Below are 15,201 nucleotides of genomic sequence, written 5' to 3' on the forward strand. Positions count from 1 at the left end.
AATGCATCATTTGGTGTCTTGACTGCTGCTTCCATGAGCATTGATTGTAGATCCAAGCAAGACAAAATCCTGGATAACTTCAGTCTTTTCTCCATATCATGTTGTTACCTATTGGTCCAGATGTGAGGATTTTGGTCTTCTTTATATCAAGTGGTAATCCATACTGAAGGATGTAATCCCTGGTCTTCATCTCAGCAAGTGCTTCAAGTCCTCCTCACTTTCAGGAAGCAAGGTTGTGTCATCTGCATACCGAGGTTGTTAATCATCCTCAAATCCTGTTGCATTTTTTTCTTTTTTTACATTTTATTAGGGGCTCATACAACTCTTATCACAATCCATACATATACATACATCAATTGTATGAAGCACATCCGCACATTCCCTGCCCCAATCATTCTCAAAGCATTTGCTCTCCACTTAAGCCCTTTGCATCAGGTCCTCTTTTTGTTTCCCCTCCCTCCCCGCTCCCCCCTCCCTCATGAGCCCTTGGTAATTTATACATTGCTATTTTGTCATATCTTGCCCTATCCGGAGTCTCCCTTCCCCCCCTTCTCTGCCATCCCTCTCCCAGGGAGGAGGTCACATGTGGACCCCTGTAATCAGTTCCTCCTTTCCAACCTACTCACCCTCCACTCTCCCAGCATCGCCCCTCACACCCCTGGTCCTGAAGGTATCATCCACCCTGGATTCCCTGTGCCTCCAGCCCCCATATGCACCAGTGTACAACCTCTGCCCTATCCAGCCCTGCAAGGTAGAATTTGGATCATGGTAATTGCGGGGAGGTCCTGTTGCATTTTTCTTAATATTATCCAGTTTTTCTTATTATTTGCTCAGCTTACAGAATGAGTAACTATGGTGAGAGGATACAATCCTGACCCACACCTTGACTGACTTTAAACCAAGCAGTCTCCCCCTGTTCTGTTGAGATAACTGCCTGTTGATCTACGTGCAAATTCCACACGAGCACAGTGGAGTGATCTGGAATGCTCATTCTTCTCAAGTCTGGCCATAGTTTGTGGTTATTCGCATAGTTGAATGCCCTGGCAAAGTCAACAAAGCACAAATAAACATCTTTCTGGTAGTCTGTGCCTTCAACCAATAACCATCTGACATTAATAATAATATGCCTTATTCCACATCCTCTTCTTAATCCTGACCTGAGCCTCTGGCAGCTCCCTGTCATGTATGACTGTAACCTCTCCGGGATGATCTTCAGCAACATTTAGTTTTATGTGATGCTCATGATATTGCTCTACAATTTGAGCAATCTCTTGGGTCACCTTTATTTGGAATTGGTACAAGTTGACCGACCAAGTAGTTACCTTCCAAATTTCCTGGCACAGAGGAATAAGCGATTCCCCTGCTTCGTCAGCTGGTTGAAGCATGTCGATCAGTATTCCATCAATTCCTGCAGACTTGTTTTTGGCGAATGATCTCAGTGCAGTTTGAACACCTTCCTTCTGTTTCACTGATTCTTGCTTATATGCTATCTCCTGAAATGGTAGAATGTCAACTTATTCTCTTTTAGTACAGTGACTGTAGATCCTTTCCAACCTCTTTTTATTTATTTTACTTATTTTCTACATTTTATTGTCACCTAGTCCACATATAATTCAGTCGTTCAATCATCATATTCCATCTTCTTTTGATTCTTCCCGTATCATTCATTATTTTGCTTGTAGAAGAATCTTTCAAGGTTCAATTCGATGCTTAAATTTTTTCTTCAGTTTTACTAGTTTAAGATGCACTGAGAATATTATTTCTTTTTGATTTTCTACCTCTTGGCCTTCACACATTTTGTTATAATAGTCAACTTTGTCTTCTCAAGAGACACTCTGGAATTTTCTGCTCAGCTCTTTGACATCCTCAATTTCTTCCATTTGCCTCAGCTACTCTACAACTGAGAGCAAATTTCAGAGTCGCTCCTGACATCTACTTCTATCTTTTCTTTATTTCCTGTTTTTATAACAATAGTTTGCTTTCTTCGTGAATGATGCTCTTGATATTCTCCCATAGCTCATCAGGTCTTCCATCATTAGTGTTGAATGCAGCAAATCTGTTCTGCGATGTTCTCAAATGTTAGGTGGGGCAGACTCGGGTTCATATCTTAGCTCTCATAGACCTGTTTGGATTTTCTTGAACTTACATATGAGCAATTGATAGTCTGTTCCACAGTCAGCCCCTGATTTGGGTTTAGCTGCTGATATTGAACTTTTCTAGGCTCTCTTCCCACAGATGTAGTCAATTTGATCTCTGTGTGTTCCATTTGGAAAAATACATGTGTGTACAAAGCAGCCGCTGTTTGTCTTCTTGCAAAAAGGTATTTGCTACAGACAGGTCCTTGGTCTCCCATCATGCTCTGTCCAGCTTCTTCATCTCTATCACCAAGACCATATTTTCCAGATATAACCCTTGGTTAGCAATAAACGGGGTCCTTGAGCATCCTGCCGGGTCTCCGCCCCACCTCACCTCAGCCCACGCTGTGCACGGACCTGGCTGGTAAGGTCATGGCCATCCAGGAGGACAAACTATTCGGGAGGAAAGAATTGTAGAAACAGCCCTCAAAAAAGAAGTAGACTATGAACTAGGTGATATCCCAACAGAGTGGGAAGCTTGGATTAGAAGAACCAGAAAGATTACACCTACTATGGATGAAAGTTTGAAGAATGAAAAATATAGAGAAGAAATAAAAATAAACAGTGAAGAATTTTATAAGGCAAAACTCCTAAGTAAAGAGGAACTCTTGGCTCTCCCTGTTCACACTCAAATCAAAGGGCAGGCCTCTGCTCTACACTTCGTGAAGGAAGAGCCCTCAGAGGGCCCCACCAGCACGAGGCAAACCTTCCAGCCAGGATCCTGGATGCCACAGGATGGCAAGAGCCAGAAAAAGTGAAGAGCTATGGCAAATCTTTTCCTGTACACGGATGTATTTTAACAAATAAGCCACAGAGAAAGTTATTTTGTATTTTCAGAATGTAAAATGGTTCTCTACTAGTTCATTTAAGTTTTTTAATGTACCTAAGAAATGTGAGATGGCAAAATATAAAGACCTAAAATCTTTGTCATTAAACCAAAAAAGACCATATTTCCCACTACCGTTCCTTCCTCTTTGTTTCCAACTTTTGCATTCCAATCTCCAATAATCTCCATTATCAGTACATCTTGATTACATGGTTGATCAATTTCTGACCGAAGATGTTGGTAAAATTGTTTGATTTCTTCAACATTGCATTAGTAGTTGGTGCACAAATTTGAATAATAGTTGTATTAATTGGATTTCCTTGAACAGGGATAGATATAATCGTATGACAAATAGCATTGTACTTCAAGATAGAGCTTGAAATATCTTTTAAAAAAAGATAATTTTACTGGGAGCTCTTATAACAATCCACCCAACAATTGTATCAAGCATATATGTACATATGTTGCCACCATTATTTTAAATACATTTCCTTTCTATTTGAGCCCTTGGTATCAGCTCCTCTTTTGTCCCTCCCTCCCCCTCCCACCCTTGTGACTCCTTAATGAATTATAAATTATTATTATTTTCATATCTTACACCAACCGCTGTCTCCCTTCCCCCATGGTTTCTGTTGTTCATTCCCCTGGAGGGGTGGTGGTGGTTATGTGTCCACTGTTGGGATCAGTTTCCCCTTTCTCCCCTCCTGTCCCCACCTTCCCCCTCCCCTCCTGGTATGGCTACTCCCATTTCTGTTCCTGAGGAGTTTATCTGACCTGGATTCCATGTGTCCTGCACTCTTATCTGGGCACATGCTGCGATCTAGCCCGCAGTGAAAGGCAGGACTGGAGTCACGGTACTGGTAGGGAGGAAGCCTCGAGGAACCAGAATGTCCTTTTTGATGATGAGCGCAATGTCGTTCTTCTTGATTGGGTCATTCTCAGCATAGGAAACCACATGATTTTCTAATTCAACGTGGCCGACAGCAGTCCATTTCAGCTCATTGGCCCCTAGGGTATCGATCTTTATGGGTTCCATTTCATTTTTGGCAACTTCCAATTTTCATTCATGCTTCATACATTCTGATTATTAGATTTTTCCAGCTGTTTCATTTCTTCTCGCTTTGGGTCAAGTCCCACCAGCAAAAGAAGGTCCCAAAGGCTTTAACTCCCCAGGCCTTACTCCGTTCACGTCATTCTTGCTGACTCTGCTTTAAGAAGGCAGCCCTTCCCCAGGCATACTTTGAGTGGCCCCTGACTTGAAGGGCTCATCTTCTGGCACCATCTCTGACAACGTTCTGCTTATACTCATGAGTGTCACTTTGGGTGTTAGTATTTGAAATATCAGTGACATCGCTTCCAGCAACACAGTAAAACACTCAGGCCACCACGGTATGACCAACTGACAGACAAGTGGTAGCAATCCTGTCCAGGGGCGTCTGAAGAAGAGAAAACCCCTACTGGCCATTCTGTGTGAAGCCAACAGATATGGCCAGCTTCAAATGGATAATGTCCCGATGGTCATACAGGAGCCCTAGTAGGCATTGCGGTTAAGCACTGGGCTGAGATCCGCAAGGTCAGCTGTTCTACTCCTGTGTAGAGTTACAGTCTTGGAAACACACAGGGGCAGGTCTACCCTGTCCTATATGGTCGCTATGAGTTGGCACAGACCCTGACCATATGCTCGTGCCCTTATTTCCAGTGTAAATCCCTGCTGTGCCACTGAGAGGGAAAGCTAGCCCAGTGGCTTTCATTGCATTATCAAAATGGGGATGACAATCGCATCGACCTCAGAGGGTGACTTCGGAGATTAGACATGAGCTACCAGTCCTGATGTCTGGTGCATAGCAAAGACCCAATATAAATTATAATGAAAAAATTGTATAAATATGATAAATGATAACAATATACAGAAACCACACCATGTAGTCAAGAATGTGATTTTATGACTACAGATTTTTTATTATATCTACCGCATGAACTTAAGTGTCCTCTTTGAGCACTTTAGAGGGAAAAGTAATAAAATAGAGAACATTGAAAAATTCTCCTGCCCTCTACTGTGTTCCGGCGGGGTTCTACCAGTGAGCATTATATAAAGCACATTTCTATATTATGGGACAGGACGAACACCAGAACCAGAAAATAAATTCAAGGATGGGCTTTGCCACTAAGCCATTTCAAGCAAAGCGACTCAATGTTCTTTCGTTTGTAAGATGAGACTGCCTGGATCCCCACGGCTCAGAGGACGGCTTGGGGACCTGCAGCATCCTCTTCCATGGAGAGCTTGGACAAAAGGCCGAATCTCAGGCCCTGCCCTAGACCTCTCGAACTGGACTCCGCTTTAATAAGACTCCAGGGTATTCATGTGCCCTTACAGTCTGAGACACCCTGACCTAGGTCAATGATCCCCAACATGGCCACATTGGACAGTCACCTGGAAGGCTTCCAAAAATATACGAGCACCCCCAAACACTGCAAGGTCAGTATAGGACCTATAGAAACCCCAAATTATCTATAGCACAGCGTCCCTGGTTAATGAAAATGGCCAATATGCTCAGCAGCTAACTAAAGAGTGGGAGGCTTGAATCCAGTGAAAGACGCTCCAAAGAAAAGCCTGGCAACCTACCTTCCAAAATCCAGCCACAGAAAGTTCTATGGAGCACGCACTCACGCAGGGTCACACTAAGTCAGCATCATAGTCAATGCCACCAACACTGGAGTGTTCAGTATCCTCATCCTTTTGGTTCTCGGAGCCCTGGAAGCCTCATGGTTACTCATGGGTCTGCCAACTGCAAGGTCAGAGTTTTGAAACTACCAGCCACTTTGCGGAAGAAAGGGCCTTCTTCTTCTGTAAACAGTTACCATCTGGAAAAATCACAGAGGCAGTTCGACCCTGTCCCAGAGGGTCACTGTGAGTTGGCATCAAGTCGATGGTAATGAGCTTGGTTTTGTCCCCTAGGCTTCTGGCCCCTAGGGTTGTTCATCGCTTCCAAGGATTGGGTGACAGACGAGATTGACACCCAGCTTGGACTGCCTTCGAAGCCCAGCATCTTCTAAACCACTTGACTTTACTGTTCCTCTGCCCTGGGTGATTAATTGTAGGCGAGGCTGGAGAGTAGGGCAAGTCATGGCTTTATATTCCCAGCACAATGATGGGGACCTGAAGCGTCCACTTGGCCTGGGAGCTTGGACAAAAGGCAGTATCTCAGACCCAACCTGAGATATAAGAACAGCCAGATGCATGAACCCACTTGAGAAAGGGATGGGAAGCCACCCACGGGTGACTCTGAGGACATTCAGGAAGGAGGGAAGTGGGGAGGGTGGCCTGAACTGGCCACTACACACAAGGCCTTGGCTTCTCGGGGACCAGCTCAAGGACTCACTTCTTCCTCCAAAGGCCCTAGTGAGAGCCCACCCTAGTGAGAGCCCAGCAGGGCTAGTCACACCTGGCTCTGCCATGTTTGAGGTCCAGGCTGTGTACCTCACCTGCTGTGTCCCTGCAGCTACACGTGGCACACCTGGTAGGCGCGACCATGTGGAGTACGGGCTCAGCCTCACTGTGAACCACCTGGAAGTCCCTAGGGACAGCTCAGCAGCTGGTTCACTGACCAGGGCCATGAGGCTAGGCCAGCACAGCGTCTCCTAGACCTTGTCCAGCTCCCCGCAGTAGCAGTGGGCCATCCCCCACCCACCCCACCTCTCCACATCTTACTTGCCTGCGATACCAATAGTGCTTCATAATAACCAATGGTGTTACTTTTGGGACTCACATCGAAACATGAGGATGATTATTACTGTGCTAAGCTTAGTGTGTCTACAAGTATTATTTTAATGCTTTTGATGAGTAGAAACCCACCCAGAGTTGATGCTGACTCATAGTGACCCGATGTAGGATTTCTCAGGCTGTACACTTTTGTGGGAGCAGGATCACCTCATTTTTCTCCCTGAGAGTATCTGGCAGGTTTGAACTGCTGACCTTGCAGTTAGCAGTGCAATGCTTACCCCACTTTGCCACCAAGGCTCCTTGTTATGCATAGGACATACTACATGCTATTTACAAAGACAACCATTTGACTAACTTATGGTGCAGCAGGCAGCTAGCTCAGCATGATAATGGCCCACAGCATCCAGGAACTGGGGTGATTTAGATATTGGCGTCTAGACTACCTCTCTGGGCTTGGTAGACAAGAGAAGGGATTAAACAGATGAGGGGAGTTCGGGGTGGGAAGGGTGATATCACCTCACATCCTCCCTCTTACAGCTATTCCACTGCCACTAAAATAATGTCATCGGTGCATTTCTGGACTGCGTCATCTATCGATCTATAATCTATCTAGATTTTAACCTTTCCATGGTCAGAAACAAGCCTTTGTCCTTATCTTCCTATGAGAGTGCCTAGGTTAGAATAAACCCTAAACAGATGTTCATGGGTGGTAAATTAAAAGGTTGATGGTGGTGCCCAGGGTTGCCCGTGGAGACCCAATCACAGAGAGGTTTCTGTTTGTCTGCTTTGTTGGGCTCCCCGCTAAGGCCTAGAAAGTCCAATTGTCCCAAGGTCATTAAGATGCAGCTCTTTAGAAACCAGGGCATTTATGGCCCAGAGAAAGAAAACTCTGGACCTTGAGTGGGTCAATAGTATCTACCATAAGCAGAGATACTGGGGCAGCAGAGTGGTTGTGGGTACAGGACTCCACTGGAGACACGTTCAAATCCTGATTCCACCATTCATCAGCTGTGAGTGTGGACTAGCTCAGAGGACTCGGGCCAGTCATGGAAACTCTGTGCTTTGATCTCCCCTTCTGTGAAATAGGAACAATAATAGGTCTGCATCACCACTTGCCTATGAGCAGTAAATAAGTCCATGCTACGACGTGCTAGACAGAAGCTGGCCCAGAGTCGGCATTCTGGGGATGTGAGTTGTGATTGGGGTTTATTTTCTTCTTGGCAGCTACCACAGCCCTCAAGACCTGAAGCAGAGCGGCAGCCTGGGTTACCGCTCTCACCTGCCTTCATGGCCCATCACACAGGTGAGCTGCCTTGGGCTTACCGTGGCACGAATCCCCATTTTCCCAGAGTATTAGGAGTCCTCTTTCCTGGTTTTCTAATGATACTCTCTTTGGTACTTAAAACCAAACCAAACCAAAAAAGTTCACGCCTAAAATGCAAATACCCTGCTCCTTCCTGACCAGGACAGGTAGCTCCTGTTCTAATGTGAGTGTAACATGCGCTCCTCTCCTCGCTTGAGATCAGAGAGGGAGGAAGGCATGGGAAAGCTGCTAGAAGTGGTGGATTTTAGAGCTGGGGTAGCTTGATTTGAAGAGGAGCATGGAGGGGGAGGAGGGGGAAGAGAGGGAGGAGGAGAATGGAGGAGGGGGGGATGTTCGGAAGAGATTATACTTCTGGCTTTAAAGCAGGACCGAGAACAACTCAGAGACGCGATGCAATCCGCTCTTGAACCAATCTCCTGTTATACTCACGTTGGCTATGTCATACGCAAAGGAGAGCTTGAATATCCAATCCAGTTCAACATCCAAGTTTCCCAAAACATCCTGGAAAACAGTTATTAAAAGTGTCACCAGTGACTCACCCCGAAGGCCGGTGAGCTTCGAACCCCGAGTGGACTTGCCTGTAATGCAGCTATGACTGGGGCCTGAACTCACCCCCGGAGGCAGAGTATTCCCTCAGCATTGAGACAGTGTACAGCCTTGAGTTTTCCAGACACTTACCGGTTCCTGGCCTAAAGCTGATCGGCTCCTGCCATGTATGTGGATAGGAAGGGTCTCCGAACCATCTTGCAAGATGTATGGTAACAAGGACGTCTTAGAAGGTGAAACCAAGCCCAGACGGCTTCCACCCAGAGCAAAGGAAACCAGACTCAAGGCAACACTGCGGCTACGTTGATCGCCCGCAGGCAGTCCAGCAGCGTGATCATTCAGGTCCCACAATTAGCCCCGGAAGGCGCTGTCCTTGGACCAATGGGAACAGCACTGACAAGGCTCCTCATTGGTCAATGCTGATGAAATGGGTGGTTTGCTTACCTTCAGACTTCCTTTTTTGCAATACTGGGTGACAATACAGAGGTTGGGTGCTTCCATGCAAACGCCAAAGAGAGGAACAATGTTGTCGTGCCTTAATCTGCACATCTGAAAATTACAAGGGCAATAATAATAGCTCACGTTTACAGAGAAGGCATCCTCTGTACCAGGAATCCTGATAAGTGTTTTGTGTCCTTCCCAATCATTTGATTCTCATGAAGACCTTGTAAGAACTAGTGTTCCGGGTGCTACAAGGACGATGAGTTCTCCCGTTTTGTAATCGGGGAAATGGAAGCTCAACGAGGGAAATGAACCACAATGAACGGAACGGGGGTACAAACCCAGGCCAGCAGATAAACTAGACGGTGATCAAAGTCCAACCACAGGCATCGGCATTCATTAGACCAGGCCACAAAGGATGGAATCAGTCTGCCTGGGTATTTATGCCTGTCAAGGCCAAGGCCAATATGTGGTCCACGGTAGACCTCGGCGACGAAGTCGGACCCATGAACTTCAGGATCTGTAAGGGTCAGGCCCAAAGCAGATGGGAATCTATCACAAACGTAGGGGATTTGGGGTCCACAGGAAGGCCAGGAAATGGTCAGGGAAAAGGAACAAGGCTGGGAGGGATTGCAGGCTTCCAGGACCAAAGATCTGAGATCCTAAACCTGGACTGTCCATTGGGAGGAGCAGGAGGAACACCAAGTTAAACATCTCCCACCCTTAATCCTTTGGGGATGTGAGCCATGCCTCATAAGGGGGAGCAGAAAGGGGCAAGTCAGGAGCACAGTGCAATGTGATTGGCCCTCTCCCCTCGAGTGGGGCCTTACCAGGCGGATTTCCTGTCGGACCGATGGCTTCCTAATCCAGGCTTGAGCTTGCTGATCAACATAATGAATGGCCACATGGTTTCCCTGGAACAAGGGACAAAGCACAGGGTTCTTCACGCAGGATGGTCCCGAAAGGGCTAGGAAGGGGAGCAAGAAGACTGATGAGAAGTCCCTCTGGGAGAGTTCCCATCAGCTCTTCACTACCCAAGCCAGCCTCGGTGGGGGCCCAGGACCTGTGCTATCCACCACCAGCGGTCCATGTGACTCCCGGTGTCAGAGTAGAACTATGCTTCATGGGATTTTCAGTGGCTGGAGTTTTAAAATTTTTCTTTTTTAATCATTTTACTGGGGGCTCGTACAACTCTTATCACAATCCATGCATCTATCCATTGTGTCAAGCACATTTGTACATTTGTTGCCATCATTGTTCTCAAATATTTGCTTTCGACTTGAGCAGTGGCTGGGTTTTTAAGAAGCAGGGCACCAGGTGGTTCAGCTAAGACTCCTCTGGGGAGACTCAACGCTCCAGCCTTTGAATTAGCAGCTGAGTCCATTAATGCTTACACTACCCTTCAACCAGCGGCCGTGCTAGGGGCTAAATACAACGGACATTCTGTCCCTGTCATCACAGCCCTGTCAGGTGGGTAGGATGATCCCATTTCCATATGGGGTCCTGGAGACAAGATAACTTATCTACATCACACCTGTGCAGGGAGCAAACAGTAGCCAGGATGTGAGCATCTGCCTCTTAAAGACTGATGTCCTGCGTGGAACAAGTGGTTAAAGTGCTCAGCCACCAAGCAGAAGCGTGGTGATTTGAGCCCGCCCACAGATGCCTCACAAGAAGAGTCCGGCAATCAACTTCTAGAAGATCAGACACTGAAAACCCTCTGGGGTACATAGCTCCAAGGCTGCACAGAAAAATGGCGTGTCAGCAGCCTTGTTGGCCCTACGAATGCAATCCATCCAACTACACTTGGTCACTATGTTTCCTTCTATCATGCAATAACGTTCATCTTCATGCTGTGAAGTGAGGTCAGGGCCCAAGTGGAAGCCTGAAGTCAGATGCCTGGGTTCAGCTTCCAGCTCTACTGTTTACCACCTGCATAACCTGGAGCAGTTGATGCACCTCCACCAAGCCTCCACGTCCTCACCTGCAAAATGGGGTGAAAAAGAATAGCCATCCCAATGAAAGGAGCCTGGTAGCACAGTGGTTAAGCACTCCACTGCTCACCAAAATTCAGTGTGAAAACCCACCAACTGCTATTCTGGGGACAGATGGAGCAGCCTCCTTCCATAAAGATCCACAGACTTGGAAATATGATGAGATAGCTCTACTCTGTCCTTTAGGGTGTCTGTGAGGTGAAATTGATTGGAAGCCACAGGTTTGCTTTTGGCTTTTGGTGTCACAAAGGATGGCTGGGAGGATAAAATGAGCCAGGATAAGCAGCCCTGTTGACTGGATACCTGGCACCCATGAGTCTGCTTTTAGAGAATCACATAATCACCACCCAGACATATAACATGCAAAGAGCTGAGAAGAGACAAAAATCTATATGCAAGCTCAGGCAAGCCTGAGTGCAAATTAACTCATCACCAACCAACCCAAGATCTGCCACTTGGAAATATGGGATTAATGGCAGAGGGTGTGAAATTGTAATGGGGGTCCCAAGGTGGAAAGGGTCCCTATGAGATGAAGGCAAGGCTTCATGGTGGATGGTCCTTAAGCTGAATCTTGAAGGGTGGGAAGGTTCCAGATGGGTGGAATAGAGGGGCACAGTTGTGACACTGTTAGAGAGTACAATACACATGCCATAGTTGGCAGGAGCAATTGGAAGAGCGTTGGCTTTGAAAGTCCTAAAAGTGGTTGGGGCTAAGCGGTAGAGAGCCTGGAGTCCTTGGGTAAAGAGTTTGGGGGTGGGGGGGTTTACATTAAGTGCAGTAGGTATACTGTATTCTTTCTCTAAATGACTATTGACCCCAACACGCACTGTTGTCTAAATGGTGGCTCTTGTGGTGTTGGGTAATATCTAAGGAGATTTTTTTTTTTAGCTTGGAAACTCAAGTAACTAAACCAAAAAGACTGAAGTACCATTTACATAAGTGCCAATGATTTAGCTCTAATCTTTGCTAACCCTAATTTAGAGTCATGGGCAAATCTTCCCTTGCTTGGGGCTTTCAGCTCCTTCCCCCAGGACCTCAATTTAAAAAAATAAATGCAGGGTTTTTGGGTTTTTTTTCCCTTTACCTAATTTCTCCCCAGGGGACTGGAACTTCTGAAGTCTGTCTATGCACAGGTAACTCTAATGATGTGGAATATGGGAGGAAGGGTGACCTGAGAGGATTTATGCTTCAGGAATCAGCAGCTATCACTGTTTATACTTCAGGAGTCTCAGTACTGTTTTAGGGCACAAAAAAGACTGCAAATTTCACATGTAATTTAAAGAGAACATGCATTAAGTCTTAAACAGGACAGAAACAAGATGAAGAAAAGGGATACCATTAGCAGGTCATAATGGCTTCCAAGGATTCAAAGCCACCTCACCACTTAAATAGGATATGAATAATAAAGGAAACCGCTGCAAATTTCAGGAGCCCTGGGAGTAGATTACAGGGAAGGCTGCTAACCACAGGGTCACCAGTTCGAAACCACTAGCTGCTCCTCAGGAGAAAGATATGGCTTTCTACTTCCCTAAAGAGGGACAGTCTAAGAAATGGCGTGAGTGAGTCACAAAATCATGATTGGTGGCAGATGAACATATCACAGTTACAGATGAGGCTACGGAAGCAGAGATGAATCATGATAGAGACATGTACATTATGTTGAAAGGACATAGAAAGTTGATCCAGGGAGTGAAAGCATGACTCATAGGGCGTAACCCATGACTGTGGACCCCCAGTGAGGCCGTGTCCATTAAGGACACATCCAGGCAAGTTCTTAAGGAAGACTGTCTCTTCCCTGGGCTGCTCAGAAAGAGTGAAGGTCATCCACTTCCTGGTACACTCTGTCCAAAGGTAAGAGTGCTCACGCCCTTGGGCAATGATTAGAAACAATTCTGGGGAGGCTTAAAATTCACCCAGGAATCTTCAGATGGATTTAGGGCTTTCACTGTCATCTATAGCCTTCTGCAAACTGGGTGCTCAGAAGTTAAGCCTAATTTCCTCTCTACCCACCGTTTCTCAGTGATCCATCGGTGCTGCAGTACCAAGATGAACTAATCCGAGTTCAGGGTCTGTGCTGTACGCTGGGGTACCACTAGCTGCATGAGCTATTTTCATTGACGTGCTCTGACATTTACCATTGCGTTCCTCAGCCACCCTGAGTATGTGCTGAAGAGCAGCCAGGGACTGGTAGCAGTTGCTAACTAATAGTGGCCCAGTGGGCTGAGTAGAACTGCTCCCTAGGACTTCCTAGTCTGTGATCTTCATAGGAGCAGATGGCCGGGCATTCTGCAGACCACTGGGTAGGTTTGAACCAACACTTTGATTAGCAGCTGAGTGCTTTGCTGAGGCTCCACCAGGGATCCTTGACTAGTGGCTTCTGGCTACCTTGTTGGTCAGTACTGTTTGGACATTTCCATCACCCAACCTTATTGCCATTGAGTCCATTCCAACTCATAGTGACCCTGTAGGATGGGAGAGAACTGCCCTGGTGGGTTTCCAAGACTGTAGCTCTTTATGGGAGTAAAAAGTCCCATCTGTCTCCTTCCATTACCCAGGCGGAGTGGGTCTATCGATCAGAACTGAGCAATAGGGTCTAGAAACCTTGCTACGCAAAACAGTATCATACCCAGCGCAGGAGTCACTGGGACTTTCTCAGAATGAAGAAGCTCAGGCTCCACCCCAGACCTAGTATATCAAAGCCTGCATTTCAACAAGAACCCCAGGTGATCCGTATGTACATTAAAGTTGCAGCAGCCCTCAGGTGGAGTCACAGGGCCATCTTGGCATTTGCCTGGAGAAACCCAACCCAATTGCTCCACAATTATGGAGCAACTCAGTCTGTGGGACAACATGGAATTATCCCATAGAGTTTCTATTATATCTCCATAGACATGAACTACCCCCACCTTTCCACCTCAGAGCAGCTAGTGGGTCAGCAGTCAAGGCCCTAACCACTCTACCAAGAATGCCCCTATCTAGAATTCCCTAGCAATGGTAGTTACATATCTGGTGTCAACTTGAGGATATTAGGAATCTAGCCTAATCTAGTTAAGCAGGTCACAGCCTGATGACTCCTTGTGGGCGTGGCCTTCTAGTGAAGATTCTGGGCATTCCTCTCTTCCTCCCTGAAGGCAGGATGCACTCTCTGTCTGCTTCACATTCCTGTTAACAAGCCACCTGGAGCCACACTGATGCCATCCAGAGCCCTGCAGATGCTTCCACTGCCAGTGGATTCACAAGACGTCACTCACTGGCCTATGATCTTCCTACTTGAGTTTAAAGAGGAATTTATGGATGAGAATCGGACATATGGGCTAGTATCAGACTTAGGGACTTGACCTGGACTGAGCTGGGATGTTTTTTCAATATACAACTGCTCTTTGATAGAAAGCTCTCTCTTACACACATATGAGTGTCTCTGGGTTTGTTTCTCTCGTCAACCCAGACTAACACCCTGGCCCACTGAATGAACGTGCAGGGAGCAGGACAGAGACACGTTGTAAGCCCACACACAGTTCTCTTGCCATTAGACGTACCTGATAAAGTCCTAGGGGCGCATAAAAGAGATCTTCCCCTTGCTGGCTCTTGGCAAAGGAACTGAGGTCCCCAGAAATCACACTTGATGCGCTCCCAAGGTTCCCTCGCGACACAGGCGTGCCCCTCTGGGATGACTGTAAAACAGGGCACAAGGCGTGACCGGACCATACAGCTTGTAGAGAAGCCCAGGTCATGCAGAATGTGAACCCTGGTTTCTCTGACCCTGAGGGTCAAGTCCTTAACTGCCGCTTACATCCATCTTTCTTGGTATCCGCACCGCTGTGGATGGTGGCGTGGTGTGGTGATCATTCAAGTCCCAGTTCCGCCACTCGGGCCAGAATCATTTCCCCAAAGGACAGCCTAACCATGCTGTTGTGGCTGCTTGTCACTGAGTACGTTCTGACTCCCGATAACCGTACAGGACGGAGTAGAACTGCCCCATCAGGATCCCTAGGCTATCATCTCTACAGGGGCTCCTCACCAGACCTTTCCTCCTCTGGAGGCTCCGAGTGGATTTGAACCAAGCACTTAATGACAGCTACAGTATGCCTATAGTGCAGAGGAGCTGGAATTTTCAAAAAGCGAGACCTTAATAGAAACCAGACAGGGGAAAGCAGAGTTGCTTTGGTTGGCGAGGGAAGAGGGAAGCTCAGAAACCCCTGAGCCCAGCATCCTCC

At 46.8% G+C, this 15,201-nt stretch overlaps 1 protein-coding gene across 1 annotated transcript in view; it reads right to left on the reverse strand.

The window, feature by feature from the left end:
- The window catches only part of LOC142428675 (guanylate cyclase 2G-like), a 46,995-nt gene that overhangs the window by 15,437 nt on the left and 16,357 nt on the right, over positions 1-15,201 (reverse strand). Inside the window, exons 10-13 of the mRNA XM_075533465.1 lie at positions 14,524-14,658; positions 9,824-9,907; positions 8,997-9,101; positions 8,436-8,507 (exon numbers count right to left, since the gene is read on the reverse strand). Coding sequence (XP_075389580.1) covers positions 8,436-8,507; positions 8,997-9,101; positions 9,824-9,907; positions 14,524-14,658 — 396 coding nt within the window. The remainder of the gene's footprint in view (positions 1-8,435; positions 8,508-8,996; positions 9,102-9,823; positions 9,908-14,523; positions 14,659-15,201) is intronic.

This window comes from Tenrec ecaudatus, chromosome 16 (assembly GCF_050624435.1).
Source record: "Tenrec ecaudatus isolate mTenEca1 chromosome 16, mTenEca1.hap1, whole genome shotgun sequence".
NCBI lineage: Eukaryota > Metazoa > Chordata > Mammalia > Afrosoricida > Tenrecidae > Tenrec > Tenrec ecaudatus.